General features: G+C 36.1%; 1 protein-coding gene across 2 annotated transcripts in view; it reads right to left on the reverse strand.

Moving 5' to 3' along the window:
• The window catches only part of LOC101893452 (tyrosine-protein phosphatase 99A), a 606,223-nt gene that overhangs the window by 281,253 nt on the left and 303,977 nt on the right, over positions 1-20,993 (reverse strand). For both annotated transcript variants that reach the window (XM_059130728.1, XM_059130726.1), the window contains exons 5-6: positions 16,154-16,335; positions 5,827-6,014 (exon numbers count right to left, since the gene is read on the reverse strand). In XM_059130728.1, coding sequence (XP_058986711.1) covers positions 5,827-6,014; positions 16,154-16,335 — 370 coding nt within the window. The remainder of the gene's footprint in view (positions 1-5,826; positions 6,015-16,153; positions 16,336-20,993) is intronic.

Raw genomic sequence — 20,993 nt, forward strand, 5'->3', positions numbered from 1 at the left:
AGACAATTTTTTGTCAGAGGCTGTCGCAGAAATCATTTATATTCCGAATATTGAGAGGTACCGTTATATGACCTACTGGCAAAATACACATGTATAAAAAATGTTAGCCTTCTATCTCAATTCGATCCATGGATAGTCGGTCTCTAAATCGCTTTCTCTGAGCGTTATAAAGATGGAGATCGAACCAATCCTTTTGGTAGCTCCCCCAAAAGGGTCAATTTTTTGAGTATCCATGAAGCTCATCAAACAGGAAATTAATATCCGATTCCGTTCCAACTTGGTACATCTCAATATTTCTATCAACACAAGATTTATTATTAAGATGGTAGTGATCGGAGCATTTCTTCTTGTACCTCCCCCACATAGTGTTTAGGATTTTGAAAAACAAAACACTCAAAGAAAGCGAAATAAGCACCCAACTCTCTTCAAATTTCACACATCTGTTGGATCTGTTATGAAGATGAAATATATCGGCGAACCCCTCCTGGTACATAATCTACAAGGAGTCACAATTTTCAATATTTTTAAGTCAGCGATTCTTAAAAACTTGTTTTTTTCTAAATATTTATAAAAACAATTTTTATAAAAACAACAATAAAGAGATTAAGCCTGACCATTTTGCAACAACAAAATACTATGGTATCCCGAACAAACAAGCCAACACTGTTTTATTTCTGCTAACTAGAAATCTGATATGAATGTGTGCTTTGCAACATTGTAACATTAAAAAATTATGTATAAAGTGAAGCAAGTAATTAATATAGTCCGAACCTGGCACGTCGCAATATTCATATCATGTTTATTTAGGTCCAATACGAAATGGACAATATTGGCCCATTCCTTTGGAACCTACTCCATAAAGGGTCTAAAAATTGAATAATCGTAACAGAAATCAAAATATATTTAATTAATCGAACATCTGTAGACAAAACCGAATGCTATTTTTTAACATGTTTTCTTTGAAAATTTTGACATTTTGTGGGTGAGGTACCAGAAGCAGTGAACCGATATTGACCATCTCCGAACTCGATCTAAGTTTGATAATAATATTACGATGTACCAGGTTTGGATTAAATCGGATACTCTTTACGAGAGTTATCGTGCGCACCAGCCAGGCAGACAGAAGTACGGACGGACATCGCTAGATGTACCCCAAATGTCCTTAAACGGATTTTATCCAAACAGACGTAGGGACCAAATTTATATGCAATTTCATAGGAATTATAATTTTTAATTGGTTATTTTTTCGAAAAACTGAAAATATCGATTCTTTCCGAGACATGTTATTTCGTAATTATTTTTATGGTGCTGTACGGTGTACTGTAGACTTTTAGTATATATATGGTATAAAATATACTTTTTTTCGATTATGTATCCCATTCTAGTTTATAATCTTTGGTCTGAAAATTTGACTAAGGAGGATTTTTAATTTGCCACATTAGGGTTAATATGTAAATTTTGTCACCTAAAGGAAGCACACCATTTCCCAGAATACAATTATAGTAAATTAATCACAAGAAGATCCTCTTCATCCGAACTCATATTCTTCCCAACCTTTCTTGGCCAGAAAAGTAGCTCTTCTAAATGATCCCTGTTACCATCCACAAATTTTCACACTATTAGCCATGACTGTTATTAAAATAATATCAAAGTTCTTTGCAGTTTTCTCGAAACACTTAAGGATTAACTGTTAGTCCAACTTTGAAACAGAAATGAAATTATATAATTTTTAATAATTCACAAGAGATAATGGTGCTTATATTTGCTTTATATGTTCATGTGTGTGGGTGTATGAGGGAACGGCATGTGTGTTAGTGCAAAGGTACATTGGACTAACACCGAAAAACCTAGAGTAGCAACAACTATTTCACCACCACGACCCACCCACCCTCTGTCATGATTTGCAATTTCCTTTTCTATATACGGAAAATCCTATACGACTTATGTGAACGACAATTTGCAGCCATTCACCTATACACTTGCGTATGTATGTATGTATGTATGTTGAAGTGTGTGTGCCTGTCTTCCATAACCGTAAGAGTATGAACTACTCATTAATGTTAAGTGCCTAAAAACTTTTCAAGCATATTTAACTTAAAAATATGTTCATAAATTGTCTATGTCTATATATATGAGTAGATTTTGGGGGGGCGGGTTGGCAGAAAAAAAGGTAACGGATAAATGAGCACAGCATAGTTCAGCTTTTCAAAGGGCGGCGTTGGGGGGAATATTTTGCAGAACTGTAGTGGCAACTTTTACTAAACTGAAATTAAAAATAGTTTTAAATGATTTTTAAAAGATTTTTCCCAGAATGTTGTAAAATGGCAAAATCATTTGTAAATACACACACACACACCAACACACGCACAAACATTTATTTACAAAATTTAGTTTATTTTCAAATGAGCCTAAATTAGGAACTTTTACTCAGCCTGGCAGATGAATAGCATGTGCATCAGCAACATGACAGCATTTCTTAAGCCCAGAGATTAAATGTGTGTTTCCATTTGGCTGTCATTAATGTTGTGAGGAAACTTTTCGAGTTGGCTGTTAATTATTTAGTCAGACAATGAATTAAAAATGATTTTGGCAAAATTTATGCAAATGACCAAGTTTAATGACACATTAGTTATGTAGAGCAACATTAACATATATTCGAATACATATATGTGTGTGTAATTTCCAACTTTCCATTTGAAACTTTTAATGTCACTATTTCGAAAAAAGGTTTTTCCAGAACTTATTAATAAAATATTATATTATTCATTTATAATTTGTATACATTTTCAATACGTAATACATACATATGAAAACTCATCAGCTACAACGAGTTTCGTAGTGAGAAACATCGCAGGTGCTATGCAATAGAGTTGAGCCCATCTAGTATCTTTGATTAACTAATTCATTATTTAGTTCAGTGGACCATGGTTGTTATGAAATTTATGAAATCGCTCATACGTTCAGCAATTGGTGTACTCAACTCTGAAAGAGACTGACACAACTCTACTATGCAATGATCCTTAAACTTAATAGTGAATGAAAAAAATAATATGCCTAACCAAATTATATACCTTATATAGAGGCTTTATTTTTTTCCCAATATTATAGGTGAAGATAATAGATTTTAATAAATGTTTAATTCTCTGTTTCTGAAAATTTTCCCTATCGATCTGACTGTTGATAAATAACATTTAAATATTTAATTTAATATCATTCTACTAACCAATATTTCTAATTTTTTGACATCTTCGAATTAAAAAATTTGAATAAGATATTTAACATATAACTACTGAAGTTGACATAAAACCAGTTAAATAGTATCAGACGGATTTGCCGACAGATGTACACCCTCAGCCAATGTTCGATTATTTCAACATATCTTAACTTCTGTTATGATTATTCAAATTTTTGACCCTATATGGAGTAAGTTCTGAAGGAATGGGCCAATATTGTCCGTTTCGTATCAGACCTAAATAAATAAGATATAATTATTGCGAAGTGCCAGGATTGGACTATATTGGTTATGTGATAATTTTTAGAAAATATTGCGAGAATTACCAGGCATGGTCGACGGAAGTATTCCATTTTCATACTTCATCTAATTCTGATAAAAATATTGGTATAGGCAAAATTACAAGAAATCGAACACTTATACCCAATTTAATGCGAAATCATCAATTCCATATTTTGGTATTCCATTTAGGTTGCCAGAAACATTTAGATATAGCAAGTTGTAAAGAATAGCTGATTCGTTTCGTAAGTTATAACAGATAAAAGTATTGAAAATTGTGAAAATTTAAAAGCAGTTGGAAGTTTTTTTTCTTTATCAAAATCTTGAGTCCTATATGGAGGAGGTACCAGAAGAAATCGGCCGATCTATCTCTGGTACCAGAACAGATCCTGTCCTTTTAACAACCCTATATTGATAGAAATATTCAGATATGTCAAGTCTGAATGGAATCGGATTTTAATTTCGCATTCTATGAGAATCATGGATATTCAGAATGTTTACCCTTAGTGTGGAAGGTACTAGAAGGGTGCACCAATATATCCCATCTTCACAGCAGAACTTATTTTAGAAGAAATTACAACATGTGTAAAATTTGAAATGTTGATACTTCATAGGGAGGTATCAGAGGGAATGGGCTAATATATAGCCCATTTTATGAACATTTTATGATCGTTTCGGTTATTCATAATTTTGACTCTTTGTGGGGGGAGGTACCAGAAGGAGTGGACCGATGCAATTCATCTTTAGACAAAGTGTTGTGTTAGTATAAATATTGGGATGTGTCAAGTGTGAAAATTATCGGATGCTCATTTCGCGTTTTATGAGCTATTCAGCTAGTTATTCAACATTTTAACTTATTGTGTCTCTGCCACTTGAAGGAGTGTGCAGAATTTGGAGGTAATTGTATGCTTATTTCACAACAGATATTCTGTTTATATAAATATTATGATGTGCAAAATTTGAAGACAATCGGACTTTCATATTAAAATTTATTAGAGTTATAATTATTCCAAATTTTGACCCTTTGTGGGGGAAGAACTTGATAGAATGTGCCAATATGGCCCATTTTCGCGTCTGACCTAGCTTCGATACAAATATTAGAATTTTCTAAATTAGAAAAGAATCGGATAATTATTTCGCATTTTATGAAAAAAATTTGACACTTTGTGGGGGATGTACTTGGCGGAACCGATATTGTTCATTTCTGCACCTGATCTAGAGCTGATGAAATATTTAGATTTACAAAGTTGGAGCAAAATCGGATGACCTTTTCTCTTTCTAAGAAGCAAAATATTTTAAATCGGAAGGTTATTAATCGAAGGTTATCGTGCCCTAGTTCAAATCCAAATGTACTGCAACGGATATGGGCCAAAGAGACTTAGGATGTATGTAATAGCCATATGGCTGAATGTTTAAAAATAGGACAAAATAGTTGAGGACCAAACGGTTTTTGTACATTCTGCAGCAAAACAAATAAAAAAGCATCAACATTTGGAAGGAACTTGAAATACTTTAAAAAATCGTTGAAAAATAGGGTTTAAATGAAAACCGTTATATGGAGGCTATACGAAGATAAATACAAAATACACACACAATTTTTTGTCATAGCCTGTAGAACCCATTAGAACCTTGAAATAAGAAAATGAAAACCATTCCGTTGAATGATGTCGCTAATATCGTCAAAAAACCGAAAAAATGGGGGAACCGTTGTACGAAGAGGTGGACCTGCATAGAAAACTTTCTGTCATAGGTTGTAGTATCCATTACCTTCTTCAAATACGAAATGTGATACAATTCCGGTGAATAGCGTCGATAAAATCATCAAGTACCAAAAATCGGGAGGCATCGTTATACGGGGGCTATACGAAGGCGGGGAACTCATGACGCATTTTTTTGTGAGAGGTGGGCGCTATACGAAAAGGTGGACCGACATAAACCATTTACGAACTTAAACTGCCAAATACACATGTGTGCAAAATTTCAACCTTCTATCTTAATTTGTTCGAAAGATAGCGTGATTACAACAGATAGACGAACAGACGGACAGCAGGACATCGCTAAATCGACTTGGAATTTTACACTGATCAAGAATATATTTTCTTTGTTGTGTCTGACGTGAGCATTTGGAGGAGTTACAAACGGAATGACAAATATACCCTCCATAGACTCCATAATCATTTCTTGTAAAAAATATCATTAATTAATTAAGGTTAATTTTTTCAACAAATTTTGACATTAAACAAATTTTTTCTTTGTCGACGTTTTTAATATAGTTTGTTTTATATTAAATTATTTTTTTTAACATTTCAACTTACCTCAATTGTTGAATCTCGCAGATAAATCTCGTTGGTGTCATTGGGGTTGCGATCGCGTGGTCTATATGTAATACGATAGCCGAGAAATTCACCAAGTATCGTATCGGGCGGCGGTGGTTTCCATGAAATATATACAGAGGTGGATGAGGTATTGTGGGCTGCTGTGGGTATTGGTTTACCTGTAGGAGCTGTAACACAAATAATGAAAATTAAAAAACAATTTATTTTTGAAATTTTAAAAAATGTTTCTGAATAAATTTACAGTAGAGATTAAATTAAATTCAGCAGTAAAACTCTCTTTGGATCTAATAAAAAAGCTTCAACGTTCACTTCATCGTCAATTAGCCGTGAACGTTGCTAATAACATGGCTAAGCGGCAAATCGAACATCAAACAACATGCGAAGATTTTGTCAAACAACAATGTTCTTTCGCACACACACGTATGTATGGAGAGTAATTAGACCCTCATAGTCAACACAGGTAGTGAGTTGTACAACAATATTAGCCTCAGCATTGCATGGCTGTTACTGCCATTCAATTGTCTACCCACGGACATTACTGTGAGAGGAGAATACACATAAGTTCCACTACTATGCCTGTTATGTTCTGTCATGCTTTTTTCAGTTTAGAATGTCCAACCATCCAACCTTCATAAGTGTTGTTCTTAAGTGTGTTTGTACTTGTAATCGTTGTAGTTTGACGTTGGCGTCGTTACTACAGGTGAAAACTACTACGTTCACGCTGAACAAAAACACTTTCGTTCCGTTTTCAGAGTGATAGAGTTACTTGACCAGAGATAGATTGAAGAATACCCAATTTCGGAAGTGGTGTTGTATCGAAAGGAAAATGTGGTTGAGGGCACACATTTTAAAGTAGGCCATTGAGAGATAATTGTTACTGTACACAATAGCCTTGTTGGTGGAGTATAGGTCCTATTCCTCGCTTTCGTTAGAGTGTTAATTGTGATTGTATGAGTTGGTCTTGATAACTAGAAATAGGATAGATAGTTGAAGAATATTTTTCTTCTCCTGTAGTATAACAACTTATGCTATGAGGATGTGCCCTGTTCCATTTTTTATAGCGCTGTCTTTGAACCCTCATGGACAGCGTTCTTATACATTCAATAGTAGAAGGTATTATCGGCGGGCCGAACTTTGAATACCCTCCACCACTTAAAACGAATTTGGCACTTTTTTAAAAATAAAATCCTTTAAAAATTATGTTGAAATCTTAAAGATACCGAATTAGCCGTTATATTAGGGTCTATACGACGATATGGACTTGTATAGGCAACTTTTGTCATAAGCCATGCAAATGGGAAATTTGAAAAAAAAAAAAAAAATTGGTGAATACTGTAGCTAAAATCATCAAAATACCGAATATAGGGAAGTACCATTGTGTGGGGGCTATATGAACACGTGGACCTGCATAGTCAATTTTCTGTCATAGGCTGTAGTATCTTTTGCGAACTTCAAATACCAAATTTGAAACAATTCCTGTTTTTATTAGAATTTCAAATATTTTACTTGGGTTTACAGACAATTTATTGAAATTCTATCTGAAATTCAGAGCATTGGAACTGAAGCTCAGTCATTCTATTTGAAATCCGGAATTCCCAATGATATTCACAATTTTTCAATTGTAACTTAGTGATTTAATATTATTCGAAAATTTGATTCGAAATTCCGAATTCCGAAAAAAATTATAAGTTTGATTGGGCCAAAAATTCTGTAACACCTCGAAATATTGGTCTCCGACATAGAAACCTTTATGTGGATCTTCCTATCTCGTCGAGCTGAGTCGATCTAGCTATGTATGTCCGCCTGTCCGTCCGTCTGTCCATGCTAATTTGTAATCAAGCTACAGGTCGCAATTATGGCCCTATTCTCACGAAATTGAAAATGGAGGTGGAGTTAGGATTAGAATAGAAGCCTATTGGTTTTGTAGATAATCGCAAAATACGGGGTGAGATGAAAAAAACTGCAACCAAATTCAGACTGCTGTCATTTCTAAGTCACTCGTCCGACAGCTGTTAAAATCATACCAGTGCAAAAGTATAAAGCATTTTGGTGAGGATTTTCCAGGAAAAAAAACAACATAAGCAAAAATGGTTCGAATAGTAACAAAGCGACTTGATCGAAACCCGTTTTACAGTGGCCGAAAATGGCTATGGCAATATTCTATTCGGCAAATATTAAAAAATGAGGTCGGCGTAAAGCCATTGAAATTCAAAAACAAAAAAAAAAAAAATGCAAGAACTTACACCTCAACAGAAAGAAAATAGACTCAAAAGAGCTAAAGAGTTACTTCACTTGGCCGAAAGTAGTGAACTTCCGAATTTGGTGTTCTCCGCTCCGATGAGAAAACATTCGTTGTCCAGGAGTTGGTAAACAAACAAAATGATCGTGTTTACTTGCCAAAGAGATCAGCTAAAAATGTGCACCTTCGGTTGGCCACCAGAACTCAAGCGTCGGCCATGAAGGTGTGGGCCACCATAACAGCCGATGGTCGCTCTCCACTAGTATTAGTCGACCGTGGCATCAGAATAAATGCCAAATATTATCGCGAAAATATTCTGGAGGGTGTATTAAAGCCTTGGGTACACAAACATTTTGCAGCAGACCTTGGACATTCCAACAGAACTCAGCACCATTGCACTCAGCACACGCCACCCTAGAATGGTTACAAAATTAGGTTTCTCGCTTCATTTCCAACGCAAAATGGCCGTTGGACTATTGTGCCTGAAGTATTTTCAAAAGCAAGGTTGGCACTAAAAAATACCAAAGTGTCGATCACCTCAAGCAAGCGCTTCCTCGGAAATTGGACGATATACCGCAGAGCAAGATTCGGGCAGCGGGTGACGGTTTCATTGGCCGTTTGAAGGCCATAATTCGTGCCAAAGTTGACCAATTCGAACAAGTCTAAACTTATTCTAAAATTTGATGCTATTTCCGACATTTTTTTTTAATTTGAAAAAAAAAAAATGTAAAAATTATGACGTTTAACTTAGTTGCAGTTTTTATCTCACCCTGTATATCCTCAGCCATACGGCTATACCCTCTGCCATATGTCTATACCTTCAGCCATATTCCAAATCGAAATAATGCTTTAAGACCCTAGATTAAATTCGTTTCAGGGCATTTGCAATCGATCTAGGGGTGACCGTCCGCTCATCCATCTGTTTTTCTCTCTGATGCGCACGATAGCTCTCGAAGGGAGTATCCGATTTCCAAACTTGGTACATCGTAATAATATAATCACCAACATCGGTCCACTCCTTCTGGTAAAAATCAATATTTCACATCAATAAACTTACCCTACAGAAAAAGAAGGATCATATGATTTCATTTCAACTATGTAAATCCTAACAGCCATAGTAGTGCTAGGTTAGATGAGAAAGATGGGACGGACAATATCGTTACCTCCGGAAGCGATTACATCTTTTCAAAATCTTCGCTTGTAGGACTCTAGACCTTTCCTCTTGTTCTCTTTTATTAACACTTACAATGTATAGCAGCTGTATCCTTCTTGTGTCTTTAAACATATTGACACATAAACCAATGTCGTATCGATGAAAAAAACCTTTTTCTATTGCAGAAAGTGAGGAATAATTAAGAGGATATATTTTCCTCTAAGAAGCAGTGAAGTTGAAATGATTGGAAGTCTTTATTTTTTTATTCATGAAGCCCGGCGCTAAAGCCGTATTTGCGAAAATGGCCTCCTGACATATATTTTTCCAATATTGTTCCCATTCTTTTCCAAATCTTTGAAATATTTTTTATTTTATTAAATTAACACAAAGTATTGAAATATAATTTAATATAAGTAAAAAAAATTGAAATCCTTCCCACGTGGTGCTACATTATAAATAAAGACTCATTTTTCAATATTGCCAATTACCCCATTCCCAGCAAGGCCCCGTCATGATGGCAGAAAACCAGCTGTTGGCATGACAGCTGCAATTTGTGATAGAGTTGTGTAACAGCGAATGTTTACATTGATTGAATAATTTTGCGTGTTGTTGCTTCATTATTGGCATGTCGGCGATACCAACTATCTCTAACAAACAAAAATAGCTACATTCCCGCTCAACAACGCCCAGTCATTTACAAATTGATTGTATGCATGTATGAATGTATGGGTGAGTGTATGTGTGTGTGCGAGTGTTTGTCTAACAACATTCTATACTTCATTTTGTTTTGGGGCTAAAATATAAATACAAATATGTGTGTGTGTGTAAGTGTGTGAGTGAAGTTACATGGATAATGTTTAGTTGATCTGTTAGATGTACAAGTATCTATGTTTGGGTGTTGAACATCACATTATCCCGTTCGTGTGGCATAATCGACATTCTGTGTGTGTGAATGAGAATTTGTGTATTTGTGTGGTCATGTAGGTTTTGTATGCATGTGAGTGTGTGTGATGTGTGTGTGTGATGTGAGGAGGCTCAATTGACGCTTTAACAATGTATGACACACGTTGTGTTATTGTTTTGTTGCATTGAGCCAGCCAGCCGTCGAACAGAATTACGGCATGTTCGGCAGTCATCACACGTACAAATACATGCCCACACCGAGACACACACGCTTGCCACCAGCGGTAGCAGCAGCAGGTTAATCGAAAACATTGTCTGTCTGTGTATTACTCCATACACATACACACACAAGCCGTTTATTCGCTTAATAGGTAAAGAGAAACACTCACGTATTTTACACTTTTGCTCTTGCAAAATTTAAATATCACGCGCCACTTTATGTGGTTGGCTGGGGGGGTGCGTGTATGTGTGTCTGTGTGTGTGGGCATAAATGTTGTTTTGGTTTGGTGTGCGTGTGTGTGTTTGTATTTAGGGTTTGGTATATCGATGTTTGACGTTTGTTGCCAAAGTTGTTGTTGATATTTTATTCAGACACACAGAATCACACCTACTCCTATACACACTCCTCTTTATTGTCCTAACACACACATACAAGCATACTCATACATGGAAGCAAATAAAGCGGTTATTTGGTGTCAGAACACACACACTCACACGCTCACACATGCACAACATGACAATTTCTCTCTATCGATAGCATTTTTATTGCAAAATTGGCAAAATTTGCGGGTTTTGTGCCACAAAAGCGAAACTTGTCTCTCTCTAACAAGGTTTTTGCCGGAATGCCAGCCAGCCTGCCAAGCAATTGCAGGAGTCGTGTAGGTTGTGCGTGTTATGACATTTTGTTTTCCTCTTTTTTTGTGTGTGTGTCTGTGTCTGTTGTTTTTGCTTTGTTATATTAAACGAGGTTAACACAGAACCCCAGATACTTGTACGCGTTATATTGGCCATGTGTGTGGTTTCATATTGCTACCAATCTGCCTACCAACCAACCAACCAGTTAACCATCAGTAGAAGTATGACAACGATTTCCGTTTTGTTGTGATTATTACAGGAAATTTCTCAGTTGACCTGACATTTCGTTGGTGGTGGCGTGGATGGCCAAAGTTCATTCATGTCCGGTATTTGTTATAGAATCCGAAGTACATTTAATTGTGAGCCACGTTTGGAATTGTGTTGCGTGCAAGAAAAGGTGACACTGATATCTGAATAAACAAATTAATGTTGTGAATTATCTATGAGACAAAGAGGTGTCCGTTCTTCTCTAATGGAATGGAAAAGCGTGTTATCAAATCTTATTTAGGTGGAGAATGAAAAAATAATGTCAGAAGGTCAAGGTACTAACATTGTATTAAGTTGGAATATCCTATATCTTCATTGAAATCAATCGGTATTTTGGAAAAGCTGAAGAAAATCAGATTTGTAAGAGATTAAAAAAACCTGGTATTGTCAAATTAGATTTTGATTTCATTATTTGTATAGTATTGGGTTTGGCAAAAAAAAAAAAAAAACTTCATGGTCAGCTTCTTACTATCGTCAGCCCACTACGAAGGTTATATTATTATAATAATTGATGATGGCGTAGCTGATATTTTCTTGTGGTTGTATTACGTATCTTCTCACCTTTAATTGGGATTTACACCTGCGTAAGAGCCATTATATGAAACTGTGTCTTTACCTTTATGGTAAAAATGAAAGTGTAACGGCACGTTTTTGCATATATTTGAGGTGGATGTAAAGTATTTTGGTAAATTCATAAAGCATAATAGGACAACTTTACAAACGAAGTTATTTTGTTGGTTGTTTTGAAATCTTCTTGGATAGAATACATCCTCGCAAAATATGTTTCGTGCTTTAAGGTTTTGGATATAAGTATAAACTCTTCGGCATGATTATCGCGACTCTTACGGGTAATTCATATATGAACTAAAGGGCATCCCAACTACTAAGCAAGTTTTTAATATGGTGCTATTCGAAGTGTTATTGTTTGACATTTGAAAGTTTGGTGAAAGTTTTGCGGCTACAGTTGGAAAATTACGATCAAATTGGGATTGCAGTTTAAAAAAGACGGTGCCACACAGTCTGAGAAACAATTCAGTTGCTGAACCAGTCATTTATCTGTCGCGTTTTTTCGCGATTTGGAGACGGTCATTAAAAATTTCATCATAACTACATAGGTCAAAAAGCCTATCAGACTGATTTGAGGGGCATTCATACCGATGCAGTCACATATACCAACAACAATTATGAATTATGGTATGAATACCGGCCTCGGGGTTCACCCTTTACTCTTTTGTCGGTGCGAATTGACGAAGAAGTGCGTAAAGTCTGCCCAACGTTAAACACAGGCCCGCACAATACGCTTCACCATTATAATTGTCCTGTCAAACCTACCCAAAGCTCTCCAGAAGTACTCCAATTTTTGAAACTGGAGCTATAACCGGATTAGCAGAAATAAAACAAACCATGTGAAGGCATTACAACAACCCACAGTGAGGGACCGTACCCGAAAAGTTATATAATAAATTCCTGATCCTTCTTAGTCGACCTGTATATATTCTTCCGAACCCGATACTGGTACTTCAGATACTGGTAGCGTAGCCCGACATCAAGGAAGCAACATTCGAAAAGTAAAGAAGCGACTTAATCGAAATCCGCGTCACAGTGACCGTGAGCTGAACACATCGCAATATGCATTCCATTCGGAAAATATTGGAAAATTAGCTCGGTGTAAAGCCAGTGAAATTAAAAAAAGTGCAAAAACTTACACTGTAACAGAAAGAAAATAGACTCAAAAGAGCTAAAGAGTTGCTTCGCTTGGCCGAAAGTGGTGAACTGACGAATTTGGTTTTCTCCGATGAGAACACATTCCTTGTTCAGCAGTTTGTAAACAAACAAAATGATCTGACTTGTGGTCAGCTGAAAATATGCACCTTCGGTTAGTCACCAGAACTTAAGCTCCGGCCATGGTGGTGGTGTGGGCGCTCTCCGCTTGTATTAATCGACCGTGGTATCAGAATAAATGCCGAATATTATCGCGAAAATATTCTGGAGGGTGTATTAAAGCCTTGGTCACGCAAACATTTTGGCCGCAGACCTGGGACATTTCAACAGGACTCAGCACGCGCCAACCAAGAATGGTTACAAAATGAGGTCCTCGCTTCATTTCCAGCGCACAATGGGCAACAAATTTTCCGGACTATTGTGTCTGAAGTATTTTGGAAAGCAAGATTAGCACAAAAAATACAAAAGTCTCGATCACCTCAAGCAAGCGCTTCGCCGGAAATGGGACAAAATACCGCAGAGCAACATTCGGGCAGCGTGTGACGGTTTCATTGGCCATTTGACGGCCATAATTCGTGCAAAAGGTGACCAATTCGAACAAAATCTAACCATCTTCTAAAATTTGATGCTATTTCCGACATTTTTTGCTTTTATTCAATAAAATGTAAAAAAAGTAAAAATTATGACTTTTTCGCAGTTGTTTTTATCTCACCCTGTAGACCTTATTATGATGGGATTATGATCAAATCGACTGCGGTCATAAACCTGATCCACTAATATGCATCTAGCCGTTAACAGCTTTTTAAGTAGCCGGTCTTCGTTTGGGGCTTGAGATTTTGTCCTCTGGGATACGTCCAAAACCGGCTACGCGATCCATATTTTTTCTAAATGCCTCATCCAAATAAAGCTTTTCGAGATGGGCAATATCGATCCACTCCTTGAAAGAAAATGGTTTACTGCACAGAAAGAGAAAGGATAATCCGATTTTGCACCAACTTTGCAAACCCGTATATTTTCATCAGTGCTCGGTCAAGTGGAATAATCGATTCACTCAATCAAGTATCTCTTCAACTAAGGGTTAAAATGTTGCATAATTATAAATCATATAAAATGTGATGTAAGTGTCCGTTTGTCTTCAAATTACACACATCACAATATTTTTATTAACCCATGGTCTTGTGTGAAGATGGAATATATCTGTAAACTCCTCCTCAGTCCTTCACACAAGGGGTCAACATTTTGAATATCAATGAAGCTCATAAAACGCAAAATTAAAATCCAATTCCATTTAGACTTGGCACATCTCAATATTTCCATCAACACAGGACCTTTTAAAAAGATGGTATAGATCGGCCCATTTCTTCTAGTACCTCCTCCACAAAGGTCAAAGTTTTGAATTACCAAAACGATTTTAAATCCAAAATAAGTATCCGGTTTACTTTATATTTCACGCAACCCATTATTTCTATAACCAGAATATCTGGGATATATGGGCCCACTCCTTCTGGTACCTCCCCCCCCCCCAAAGGTTCAAAATTTTTCATATTCATGAAGCTCATAAAATGCAAAATTAACATCTGATTCCATTTGTACTTGGTCCATCTCAATATTTCCATCAACACAAGACATGTTATAAAGATGTCAGATATCGGACCATTTGTTTTGGTACCTCCTCCACATAGCGTTCAAGATTTTCAAAAACAAAACGCTCAAAGAAAGCGAAATAAGCATCCAATTCTCCTCAGATTTCAGACATATATTTTTGCAAACCTCTTCTGGTACCTCACCCACAAAGTGCCACAATTACCAATGCTTATATTTATCATAACTACCATGTCGGCGATTATTTCCACTCGCTAAATCTAAATATGTCTCTTAACCAGAAATCTGATCTGAATATGTAATTTATCTAAATTTATGTTTTCGCATAAAATTGGAAATAAATGTTCGATTTTCTTGTAATTTTGCCCATACCAATATCTTCATCTGCATTAGATAAAGTATGAATATGAAATACTTCGGTTTGCTTTATCTATTACCTTATGCATATTTCCACATTTTCCAAAAATTTGCAGTATAATCCAATTCTGGTACGTTGTAATATTTATATCATGTTTATTTAGGTCCGGTACGAAATGGACAATATTGACCCGTTCCTTCGGAACCTACTCCCTAGAGATTCAAATAAAAAACAATTTGAATAATTATAACAGAAGCCAAAATTTATTTAAATAATCAAGCATTGGCTGGGGGTATACATCTGTCGGAAAAACCGGCTGATGCTTTTTAACTTGTTTATATAGCCTAAACTATATCCAGAAAGGCCCCAATATTTTGAGCCACCTTTTGCCGGATTATTAGTTTTTGGAATTATATATAATTGATTGGAAACGTGAACTTAAGATGTACCATTCTATGAGACTATTTCGTAATATATACTCAAATTAAATACTTTCAGAAGGATAGTTTTCCCGAAGGAACCACAGTACTAAGTTTCATTCAATTCGATCGAAAATTTTGGCCGAAAATTCCCGAGCTATACAAATTATTTTGACAAACCGAATACTGTGAATTGAAGTTCATTTCATTGAAAACTTAACTCGAAAGAGAAAATGATCAGATATTTATTTTTGCCTGAGTGTTGTGGGTTTTAAATTGGCCCTTGATTCGACTGACCATACTTCACCCCAAAATTTTTTTAATTGTCTATCCATATTTGACTTCAAATGTCAGCAGCATTCTCTCCATCCTATTATTCTTAAAGCTCATCAACTTACCACCATCTTGCTGTCCATACCCTAATTTGCATTTACAATGAAATTATCCTTCATTAAACAGTTTCCCTATTTAAAACCTATATCGTTTTATTGGCTAAACTTTCAAGTAGCTAAAAAGCCACCCCGTTTTTAATACGCAACACCTAAAAGACTTTAGTAGATAATATCATTTGACTTTTACTCTAAAATTTACCTAACATTTAAGCCACTTTGACTTTGACGTTAATATTACCGGAAGCCATTTATCTATGGGATAATTGTTTCCCCCACAACACCTACCTATTGTTAACCTTAATAGTATTGACTGGAATCCATGATGACATAGTTTTATTTTTGTCGTTGTTGGTGGTGTTGTCGGTGTTATATTTTATTTCTATTTTTAATACTTACCCTCACGCAAGGTCACTATGTAGTAGGATTCTTTGGATGGAGGACTAATGCCCAGCTTGTTGACAGCCTTCAGGCGAAAGCTGTAGACGGTAAAGGGTACCAGACCAGTGACTTGATACGATGTCACATTTGATTTTGTTTGTATTTGTGGCACTTGATCCCATTGACCGTTCTCGCCCACTCTGTAAATAAAAATAGAAAAACGGAGAAATGAGAAGAGGCGAAGATGTGAAGATGAGGACAGGAAAAAGGACCCCGAGTTATTGCAAATGGAAATTGATGGCAAAGTAGCAGAATGTATTAAAGAATAATATTTACTCAACTCAACAATTGAAGAACTTACAGGAAAAAAAGTCGGAGGCGTATAAAGATGGGAAATGAGTGGGCAAACCTTTGTGAGTGTGTGTGTGGCTGTGTGTGTTTGTGTTTATCTTGAATTGTGTTTTAATTCAATCGGTTTTTCTTTTACACTTTTGACCATTGAAGTCCTTGCACAAATACACACACACATAGGAACATACATACACACACACATAGGAAAATACTTGAGTTCCTTCTCCTTGGGAAAGCAAGCAGAAATGTAATGTTTGTTTTGTTCTTCAGATATAACCACTTAAATGCCCATTCGTCTTGATATTGACTTCCCAACAACTACAAACTTGCTGTGTGTGTATATGTGTGTGTGTGCGAGTGAAAACCTAACAATTTCGGTAGTTGCACAGGAGGAGCTACAGAAATGATGTAAGCTTAAAAATGAGCCGATTTTCCCAAGCAAAAACTTGACAGATATAGGAGTCGGATAGCCCATTAAAAGGTTATGTGATGAGACTGCACTCTGCATTACCAGTAAGTTTAAAATAATGGGTTATCAGTAAAACGTTATGTTCTCTTCTCATTACTAAGTAATAATTAACGCCTGAACAGAGTGTGCGTTTCGGACTTCGAAACTGAACCGACTCGGCGCCGGTAAAAAGCAGTTTGTATTCTGTTTAACTACAAATCATAATATTGTGATCAAATTGAAGATAATGTTTTTATTGACTTATGACCAAAGAATAACTGAAAACTCAAAGTGGATTCCATAATATCCCGTTTGTAGATCAAAATCACAAAAGAGTTTCTTATTCTTAGGCCAATTATAGGTATGTCTGTTGTAGGCCTAAAACCGATATGAAATGATATAAATCTAACAGCTTAAAAAGAATAAATAAGAAATTGTGTTCGGATTCGAGCCGGAGTAGACTTTATAGTTGGACTCCTTAAAAAAGACCATTTCGCAGTTTGAGTCTGATCAAGAATGACTTGGCTCCGCTGCTCTGATTCGAAGAGATGTCAATGACGATACTTTAAAAAAATATGACAATACTGGATGATAATGGCTGAATTCGTTTATTTTCATTATGGATTCGTATGGGTTAACAATTGCTCACCTTTTTTGAAATAGGCGTCATATAGTTGTACCTACAATTTTTAGAGTCCTAAGTCCTTTTTCTATCAGTAGAGGTTGCAATTAGATATTTAGGAACCTTTATTGTTCAACAGTTTTTCTGAAAAATTCCAGCTACTTAACCGGTAAATTTCTATTGTTATATTTGTGGTAGTTTGAAGACATTGGTCACATTTTTAACGGATTTATTTAGTTTTGAATCCAGTGAACATTCTTTATTCTCATCCTCATGGCTACTGAGGGTATATATATGAAAAATCTGCCTTATCAAAATAATTGTTTTAGAGCCTAGGTCTGTTTTGACAAAATCCATTTCACGATATTTGGAGTCGATTTATCGTGCCCATGATAACCTTCGAAGGGAGTATCCGATTTGGTACAAACTTGGTACATCGTAGTATTATTGTCAAACTCAGATCGAGTTCGGAGATAGGCTCTCTTTCTTGCACCTGCCCCACAAAAGCTCAACGTTTCCACAGAAAATAATTTCAGTTTAAACATTCAATTCTCTTCAAATTTCACAAATCCGGTGCGGCCAAAACGACACTTATCGAAATTCTTTGCACCAAATTCGTTTCAGGACATTTCGAGTCGATCTAGAGATGTCCGTCCGTCTATCAAACTTAGATCGAATTCGGAGATGGGCAATACAGGGTGAGATGAAAAACCAACTTCAGATTGCTGTCATTACTAAACCACTCATCCGACAGCTGTTAAAAATATTTCAGTGACAGCTCATTATATTGTTTACAAGCGTACAAATTTTCCAGGAAAACCACAATTGGCACTCCGGCATTTAAATGAGAGTAAATCTCTTGTGTCTCGTACCATCGCTCGTTAACGTGATACTGGTAACCCGACGTCAAGGAAGTGGACGGAAGAACAACAATGTCAGCATAAATGGTTCGAAAAGTAAAAAAGCGACTTGATCGAAACCCTCGTCGCAGTGGCCGAAAAATGGCTCTTGAGCTGAATATATCGCAATATTCCATTCCGCAAATATTGAAAAATGAGCTCGGGGTAAAGCCATTGAAATTCCAAAAAGTGGAAGAACTTACACCGCAATAGATTCAAAAGAGCTAAAGAGTTGCTACGCTTGGCCGAAAGTGGTGAACTGCCGAATTTAGTTTTCTCCGGTGAGAAAACATTCGTTGTGCAGCAGTTTGTAAACAAACAAAATGATCGTGTTTACTTGCCAAAGAGGTCAGCTGAAAATGTGCACCTTCGTTTGGCCACCAGAACTTAGGCGCCGCCCATGGTGATGGTGTGGGCGGCCATAAGAGCACCGCTCGTATTAATCGACAGTGGCATCAGAATAAATTCCGAATATTATCGTGAAAATATTCTGTAAGGTGTATAAAAGCCTTGGGCACGCAAACATGTTGGCAGCAAACCTTGGACATTCCAACAGGACTCGGCATCATCGCACTCAGGACGCGCCACCCAAGAATGGTTATGAAATTATGTTCCTCGCTTCATTTTGGCGCACTATGGGCACCAGAATCTCCGGATACCAATCCGTTGGACTATTGTGTCTGGAGTATTTTGGAATGCAAGGCTGGCACTAAAAAATACCAAAGGTGTCTATCACCTCAAACAAGCGCTTCGCTGGGAATGGGTCAAAATACCGCAGAGCAACATTCGAGCAGCGTGTAATGGTTTCATTGGTTGTTTGAAGGCCATAATTCGTGCCAATTTGAAAAAATCTGAACTTATTTGATGCTATTTATGACATTTTTAGTATCATTCAATAAAATTAAAAAAAAAAAAAAAAAACTAAAAACTTTGGAGTTTGACTTTGATGCAGTTTTTTTTTATCTCACCCGGCATATGTTTCATCCAACTTGGAGTTAAAGTCCCTCAGATTCGCAATATGCACTCCAAAATAATACTTGGTACCAGATATCAATATAGCACAGAAAAACCTTCGTCAATTTATATCGAGATCGGTTCAGATTTGGATATAGTTTACACATCCGATTTCACGGTTATGTGACCAATTCGGAGGATTTTTGCACATTCATCTACATTTATCCATTTGTTGGAACCCTATTGCTCCGATATATATTTTTTAATATGACCGTTCTCGAAGTCATATTTTACACTCCATAGCAATGTTATTTGGTACAAGTGGTACAAATGCCTCCTGCAAATTTGGTGGATTTGGAATCTGACTAAAAATTATAACTATTTTAAAGGCATAATACACATTCAAAAAACGTACATATCACCGGCCCCGCTCGAATTTGACCTTTTTTTCCTGGTTTTTAATTACCATTTCATGACGATGAAAAAACGAAGTTCAATTTTTTTATTTTGAAAGAAAAGTCCCAGAAGCACTTTTAATTCTTTCATCTATAACTATGACCAACATTTAATGAAAAAAAAAAAGTATAATTTTTGAGACATGTGCCAGAAATATTATCCATGTTCCCCGTAATTTCGCAGAGTATGACTGACAAACTAAATATTACACCATATGTCGTCCGATACAATGATGATGACGATAATTCTGAATTATTTAAATGTAAAACATTTTGTTCAGCATTATTTATAATCTTTCAAAGAGAAACCGAAAGAGAGAGAGAGTGAGAGAGTATCCTTTTGCAAATGTCCATTTACATTTTCACCGAGTGCCGGTGCCCACTTGCAAACAGTTGTGTCGACCACAGTCATTTGTTTGAGTTACTAAAACCTTTGAACAAAACACACCCACTCACACACACACACACATAGAGAAAAGACCTAAAGTAAACAAAGCAGAACAAATGAAGTTTGCTCTTTTTTGTGGGTTTCTTTTGGGTATTAACGATAAAAAGAGTTGTTGGCCTTAAATGTTGGCATTGTCCTTGTCATTGTGTTCGTTTCATCTTCGAGTTTTTTTTTGGTGAAGTGGATTTTACAATACCATATGTGTGTATGTGTGTGTTCGTTTGAGGTGAAATAGAAAAGTATCATAGCTAAGTTGTATCGAGTGACTCTATCACCAAAACAAACACACACATATATATATACACACATCTAACCACCTACATTTACTAATAAAAAGAAAATTTCATTGAGTTGTGTTCTGTTTTGTTAGCAAATCCCTGTTGATGTTAGGCAAAGGGATCCTTCGAAAAAGACTTGCTTTCTTGCTTTCATGCTCCAGCTATCGGTGATACCGAAAATTATATGTTGATTTTTTAAATTTTAACAAAAACACTTGGCAAACACAACCTTTTCTGTTCATTCTGCTTTGTTGTGCCTTTGTTTTGTTTCCCATGGCTACACTTGTGAATGTGGGCCTATGTCCTCAACATTTTCTGTTATCTTTTATTATTTTGTTGATACTTTTGTTGGTCATAGTTTAGATGGTTTAGCATTTTTCGGTGTTGGTTGTTTATCCCTTCT

The sequence above is a fragment of the Musca domestica genome, unplaced genomic scaffold (genome assembly GCF_030504385.1).
Source record: "Musca domestica strain aabys unplaced genomic scaffold, Musca_domestica.polishedcontigs.V.1.1 79, whole genome shotgun sequence".
NCBI classification, from domain to species: domain Eukaryota; kingdom Metazoa; phylum Arthropoda; class Insecta; order Diptera; family Muscidae; genus Musca; species Musca domestica.